General features: G+C 38.7%; 1 protein-coding gene across 1 annotated transcript; it reads left to right on the forward strand.

Annotated features, from left to right (window-relative positions):
- Positions 1-3,059: 3,059 nt before the first annotated feature.
- On the forward strand, positions 3,060-4,010 carry Or51f23c (olfactory receptor family 51 subfamily F member 23C). Its single transcript, NM_001000130.1, has one exon. It carries the CDS (start codon positions 3,060-3,062, stop codon positions 4,008-4,010), a length of 951 nt encoding a protein of 316 aa, NP_001000130.1.

Here is a 7,740-nt window from a genome sequence, read left to right on the forward strand (position 1 = left end):
TTTGTGGAGGCGTCCTAGCTGACAGTCTTGTCCCACGCTCAGTGAGAATTCTTGTCTGGAGAGAATAAGATGAAAGGTGCTAGAGATTACACCTGAAGTGTTTGTTCCCCTGTCAAATGTATGTTCACCCCCCATATGTGAATACATTAACCCAGACAGACAGACAGACAGACACACACACACACACGCACACATCTTCTAAGCAATGAAATCTGAATGAGAACTTTTGAAGTACAGAGAGAGGAGGTGCCGAAGGTCATACACTGAGGTCCTGAGCTAAGTTCAGAATTACTGGTCAGTTCTTTAAATATTTAGACTGTATAAATGTTAACCTTACACTATTTTGTTTTCATTTGTTATAATATAATGGAAGGCATTAATGAATAATGAGACCCTGAAGAGATGGCTCAGTGGTTAAAAGGAGAGTCCAAGTTTGTTTTTTCAGCATCAATGGTAAGGGGCTCACAACCGTCTCTAACTTCAATTCCAGGGTGTCCAATGGCTTTGGCCTCTGTAGACACCTGCACTAGCCTATACAACCCCACCTCTTATAAACAGACATTTAAAAATGAGATGTATCTTTTCAAAAGAATATAAATGATTAATAAGCAAGGTGTCCACCTACCATCAACTTATTTTATTTAGAGAGGTATATTTTCAGATAGTGTCTATCAAACAATAGAATAAACTTTAATCTGTATGTATGAATCTGAAAGAATATACATAACTCAGAGGAAATGTTTTCTTGTGATTCAACCTAGTGAAGGTGATGTCACTGAGTGTTTCCATAAGCAGAAATTTATGTTGAATTTATCAATAACTCTATGGGTCAGATGGAGAGTCTAAAAAGCTTAGCCCCATTTAGAAAAGAGAAAGCTACACCATTTAAGTAAAGTACTTCAGAATGCAGGAGTTTGGTCAAGTAAGGGGAATCTCAGGTTGAGCTTGTCAGAGTTTTAAAAAAATAGGTATTTGCCAGTTTGGAAAAATGATTTTAGCAATGTGATACTGAGTGTGACTTCATGCTGAGGGCAGGCGAATAGGGGGAGTGTGCAGGCCTGTTTGCAAAGACTCCACTGTCACCAGTGGGGAGAAAGTCAGGAAACTGGCACCACAAGGCAAGAAATTACTTTCAGCAACATTTCTATTCTTCTTGATGCAAATATTTTATAAAGTGGTGATCGTGGAATGAGAGGAAAAACATGCTCAATAAATGGTCACTATATGTACATACATACACATATATGCACATAAAATTAATGAAAAAGGAGGCTATGGATTTGACAGAGGGGTATAAAGGAAGGTTTGGAGGAAATAAAGGGAAAGACAAAATGATACAATTATGTTATAATTTTAAAAAGAAATAATAAAAAAAGGGTTTAGAGAGTTGGTGGCTCCATTACTTGTGGCAGAATTCTCAGAGGACTGAATCCAATGATCACAGGAGTTTTTGGAGAGAAGGTAAAGCTACAGATGGTTCTTGTTTTGTATTTGAAGAGGTACAAAATCATGTTGTGAGAGAACCTCATGCATGAGCTCAAAGGTGGCATTGAGGATGCACGAGTCTCCTCCTCCACCCATCAGCCAGCAAGAGACTAGAGACCTCAAATTTATATCACAAAGATTTGAATTCTGCCAGTAACCTGATGAGGACTCTCAGTTTCAGGGGAACACACAGCTCAGGGCTGAAATCTCAAATTCTGCTTTCTGGGATCCTGAGTTGAGGAAACAGTTTTGCTACACTCCAACACAGATAATTGTAAGGAATGTACATTGTTTCAAACCACTGAAGTCTTAATACTTTAAAATGTAGCCGGACAGAGGTCATGCTATGCAGCAGAGTTTTTCATGTCAGTTGATGCCAGATTTCTTTTGTTTTAAATTCTAGATATTTTTATTAACAATTATAGGCATGCCATTGCATTATTATTCTTTAAGTCTGACTTTTTCTTTTTGAAAAGACTGTAAAAATCTTTAGTTATAAAAAGGTTTACTCTTACTTTTTTCTTTTTTCTTTTTCTTCCATTTTTATTAAATTGGGTATTTCTTATTTACATTTTAAATGTGATTCCCTTTCCTGGATTCCTATCCATCGGCCTCCTAACCCCCCTCTACTTCTATATGGGGGTTCTTCTCCCCATCCAACCCCATTACTGCCCCCCTAATCCCCTACACTGGGGGTCCAACCTTGGCAGGACCAAGGGCTTCCCCTTCCACTGGTGCCCCAATAAGGTTATTCACTGCTACCTATGCAGTTGGAGTCCAGGGTCAGTCCATGAATTTCTACTTCATGAACCATTGTTGTAGAAAGACAGGCAGCATGCTGTGAGTGGTAAAGGAAAGACATTACAAGGAGCAGGATGATGGAGGGAAGAGACAAGTATTTTAGAATGGAATATAAATTGCTGAGGAAATTGGCATCATTGTACAGATTTTTGTTATGGTATGTTTTTCTTTTCCCCCTCCTTCCCTCTCTTTCCCCCTCCCTCCCACATCCCACACTCTTACCTTCCTTCCCTTCCTTTCTTGTTTTCTTTCTTTTCTTTTTCTGGAGCTGAGACAGACCCCCAGAGCTCCACACCAACTATATAATGTTCTCCCGATGAGCCACATCTCTTGCCCTCCTTAACTTTTTCACTATGGCAAGGAAGTCAAACTTTATCTGGTCTCCTAGTCACCCCCTTTTAAAATACATAACCATATTGCTCCCTCTTATGCTTTCATATTCTTCCAAAAAATGATTCCACATGAAAAAGAAAACTCATGGTTTATGCCTTTCTGAGTCTGACTTAATTCACCTAGCATATTAGGTTTGTATAAAATTCATCCTTATATAATTCTTCATTTCATGACTTTGTTTCTCTAAGGGAATGGTCTTCCTCTCCACTTGTTCCTCCAGTTTTCCTACTCCATTTGTAATAAGCCATCATTTGTAACAGCTATTGTCTTCCAGAAATGTTTACCAGTGAAGTGACCCACTTTGTACTGGATATATCATCAATAAATATATACTATCATTGTAGGACTCTCAACTAAAAATACGGAAGTTTGAATTCAATATGTCAACCTCAGAGAACACCACAGCCTCTTCCATCATTTTCCTGCTCACTGGGGTGCCCGGGCTGGAAGCCTTGCACACCTGGATCTCCATTCCCTTCTGCTTTCTCTATGCAACGGCCCTGTCAGGGAACAGTCTGATTCTCTTTGCCATTATCTCTCAGCCCAGCCTCCACGAGCCCATGTATTACTTCCTCTCTATGCTGTCCACCACTGACCTTGGGCTCTCCATATCCACCATGGTCACCATGCTGGGGATATTCTGGTTCAATGCCAGGGAGATCAGCTTCAATGCCTGCTTGTCACAGATGTTCTTCATTCAACTCTTCACTGTCATGGAATCCTCAGTGCTGTTGGCTATGGCTTATGATCGCTATGTGGCCATCACCAACCCTCTTAGATATGCTTCAGTCTTAACTGACCTTAAAATAGTAGTAATTGGAGTAGCAATCATCACCCGTGGAACCCTAATCCAGACTCCCCTCGCAGTGCTTCTGAAAAGATTGTCCTACTGTAGAAGCCATGTGCTCCACCACTCCTACTGTTTCCACCCTGATATCATGAAGCTCTCGTGCACAGACACCAGGATCAACAGTGCAGTTGGGCTCACTGCCCTGATCTCCACTGCTGGAGTTGACTCTGTCTTCATTGTCCTTTCCTATGTCCTGATCATTAGAACTGTCCTCAGCATTGCTTCCCCAGAAGAGAGGAAGAAAGCCTTCAGCACGTGTATCTCCCATATCGGGGCTGTGGCTGTGTTCTATATTCCACTGCTCAGTCTGTCCTTTGTCCACAGATTTGGGAGACGAGCTCCACCCTATGTGCATACTCTGATTGCCAACGCCTACCTGCTGATCCCTCCTGTCATGAACCCCATCATCTACAGTGTGAAGACCAAGCAGATCAGGAAGGCTGTGCTGAAAGTTCTCTCTTCCAGCATGACAAAGAGCTAGATGGCTGTTTCATATGTGTTCTGTCTTTGGCACTTCGTGGAAAAAGAAAGTGACCTTTAAGGGGGTTATAATGCTGAGATACATTGTAACATCCTCACATTGATAGTTATCAAATTGATAGATTTGGTTGGGAGAAAGAATGTATGAGCCAAAAGAGACTAATGTAAACTCCAGATTTTCAAAATATCAGTGTTCCCTAAAATGTCATGATAGAACTGTTTTTCTTCCTTCTTAATGGAAGATTTCAATGATACTTATATCCAACTCTTTTCTTTAGTGACAGAAATGCCATCACTTCTATTCATAAGTGGAAATAAAATATAACTTATCATTCCAAATTACAAAGTGTTATCACCCAAATATACCATGGCAACCATCATTGTTCATTATTACTTAATTGGACAAATATCTCTGATTCTCAAATCTCTTATTGAACAGGTAGTATCATTAGGGATCTAATGTATTTGGTCAATCATATCTTCATCTCTTCAGAGAAGATATTTTGTGAAGGTCACCAATGAAAAGTAACTTTTAATTTTGACTCTTGTATGTAGTTTATATCCCAGCACTGCGTTAACTGCGTGTGGGGCTGGGCTTCTGCATTTGCAGTGCTGCTCAGGCAAGAGGACCAGAAGGTCAGGTCATTTTGGTCATTTTGAGACATCAAAGATAATTAATGGTTTTTTTGAGGGATAATTTTTACAACAAAGACATATTTATATTTACGAAGAATCAAACAGAAATGTTTTAATATGTGTTTTTGTACTTGGATCTTTCTTAAGGCAAAGTGTAGGTTGTTAATGAGTATATCTCTCACTGTTTAGACTGGAAGATAGAAATCACACTCTTGATGAACAGAGGAATTATTTCACTCAATACAATAGACAGCAGGCATTTGAGGGCAAATTGCAAAGGGGATGGAAGTAATAAAAGTCACAATTGTGATGGTTCTTGTATCTAGTTGTTTTAGAAGCAAAGTTGAGATATTAGCATCCTTAGATCTTTTGATAGTTACCCAGGAGCTAAGGTTACATCCTGAAATTCTATGTTATTGACAGGTTCATCCTGGTACTTCAGGGACTTAGATAATGGGTCATCTAGGGTCAGTCCCTAACATCACAAGAAGGGATATTTCCTTATTAAAGTCCATTTGTCCAAAGTAAGAAGAAGATTTCTCATGGATGTGAATTCCAGTTGTTGTAAGGAAACAGGAAGGTCACTTCTGCTTTCCTTTTACTAAACAACTAGAGGAAGGCCTTTTATATAAAGAAGCTTTTGAAATAAATTCATACTTAAAATCTTTAGTATTTGAATACATACATAGCATAGATTAGAGAGTCCATTCGTACAAATTATGCCACTTCATATTCATAGCAACCATGTCAGAAACAGAAGCAGGTAGATCATTTTGTGTTTTTCTTTGTTTTTATTGAAAATATTTTTAACATATACCTTCATTATGGTGTTATCCCCCTCGACTCCTCTCAGATCATTCTATTCCCCACCCCCAAACTCCAGCCTTCTTTCTCTATCTCTTTAGAAAACAGGGAAACAAACACAGCAAGCAAACCAGAAAAAAAACAAAGTAAAACCAGGAAGCACAAGAAATGGACACACACACACACACACACACACACACACACCAGAAACAAAAAATTCCTATAAAAATACAAAATCAGAAACCATAATTAGCAAAATATCAGTTAAACATATTAGTAAAATATCAGTAAAACAAGTCCTCCCCCAAAAAACAAAGCCCAAAGAAAGTAATATGAGACAGAAGTCTACAAAAAGATCATTGAGTTCATATTTTTGTTGCCTATCTCCTAGTGGGTATGATGCCTACCCTTATGTGGGCTTAATACATCAAGTGAGTTCCATTTCAGAAAACTAGCTTTTCCTTTGTGTGTATGTATCATATGAAATGAGGTTTTAGGTTAGAATGGAAGCTTATGTGTGCTTCCTCTCTTGGTGATGGAACCCCCTCCGGTTTGAACCTGTGTAGGCCCTGTGCACTCAGTCTCTGAGTTCATATGTACATTGCCCTGTTAGTGTCGGTGGACATTATTTCCTTGGTGGCATCCATCCCTCTGTGTCATCTCCTGCATAGCTCCCTGAACCCTGAGGGGAAGGTTTTGATAAAGACATCCCACTTAGGACTGACTGTCCCAAAGCCTCCTACTCTCAGCACACTATCCAGCTGTGGATCCCTGTGCTAGTTACCATCTGCTGCAGGAAGAATCTTCTTGATGATGGTTGAGTGAAGCACTGATCTAGGAGTACAGCAGGATGCCATTTTATTGCTGTGTTCCTTTAGAAAATCAATAGTATTTGAATTTTTCCTAGGTCCATGGCCTATCTAAGTCTGAGGTTCCTAGGAATTCCTGTATTTCGTAACACAAGTTTTGCTTTAAAATAAGTTTAAATTTAAAAAAGCATTTTAGAGAAATTGAGTGTATATTGCTCGACAGCCATTTTCCTGACCGTTCGTGCTTTTGCATCAGTAAAGGACTCTTTACGCATTAAGATGCCAATTAAGATGTGAATGCATTAGTGTTTATCACTAGATTATACTCATGTGTGTGTGTGTGTTTAACTTAATTATCTACCCTTTTCAATTTTAGAATGACATCAAGATTGAGATCTAACCTCTTGCTCATATGTTTTCAGAAGATTACTAAGTTAACTTTCACTCACATGCAACTTTCTTGTTGTTGTACACAGACCTTCCTGTAGTACCTTGTTTTGTCTGTTACAAGCATTAACAATTCTCATATGAAAATAATTATTGAATGAATAGGAGCATTAATGAGTCCAATGAAAGTATATTAAAAGCAAGAATTCTTTTTATAGATAAAAATTAATATTAATAAATTTAAGGTAAGAACCGATATCAAAAAATTTTTCTCAATCTCAAAGTTTCTTTGCAATGTGGGTATGTGCATGTACACAAATTAGGGAGATCCAGCTCTCAGTTAATTAAATATCAGCCAAGCTTTCTGAAATGAAAATTCAAAGAACCTGTACAGGTGATACTGTCCCTCTGATTTTTCTCATCAACTTCCAATGAATTGCTTTTCTCTTGAGCTCATTAAGTTGTCCTTCTGTAGGCAGAATTTCCCTAAAACAGAATCAGGCTCTCAACTATTACCTGTATAAACAAAACCTTTTCTTTTATCACCATTAAAGTCTAAATGTTTAGATTTTTCTACCCAATGGTAACAAGTATTTGTTCAATCACAAGTACTTTACACTATTCCCATTCATGTTTATGTCTTATTGTCCTATTTTCATTTACACAAGAACTTATAAATCAGAATGCCCTCAGGATTTTTGGTCTCAGAAGCTGAGAAGTAGGGCAAAGCAGGGCAAACTACCTCGTGTGCTGGCTTATTGTTTCCCACAGATATCCTGCCTGTTCTTCTGATTGTCGTAGAACTGGGTTATATTTTTCCTTGTTTACTTAATCTTTTCTTTTAAATGTATGTATGTAAATACACTGAGGCCTAGAGAGAAGGCAGTGTTGACCGTTTGAGAGCATGAGTCTCTTCACAGAGGTCACTTTATTCCTTTTCCAGGAAAAGCCATGCATTTCCCTTGAAGCACTGGGTCAGGATCTAGTTCTCCAATGAGCCTAAGTTGTGAGGTAAGTAGCAGAGGTTGGAAGTCTTTCTGTTCTCTGTTGCTAAAAGTTGTTTGCCTTTCCCCCAAGGGCATCTGCTTCTTTCTG

Source organism: Rattus norvegicus, chromosome 1 (assembly GCF_021556685.1).
Source record: "Rattus norvegicus strain SHRSP/BbbUtx chromosome 1, alternate assembly SHRSP_T2T, whole genome shotgun sequence".
NCBI lineage: Eukaryota > Metazoa > Chordata > Mammalia > Rodentia > Muridae > Rattus > Rattus norvegicus.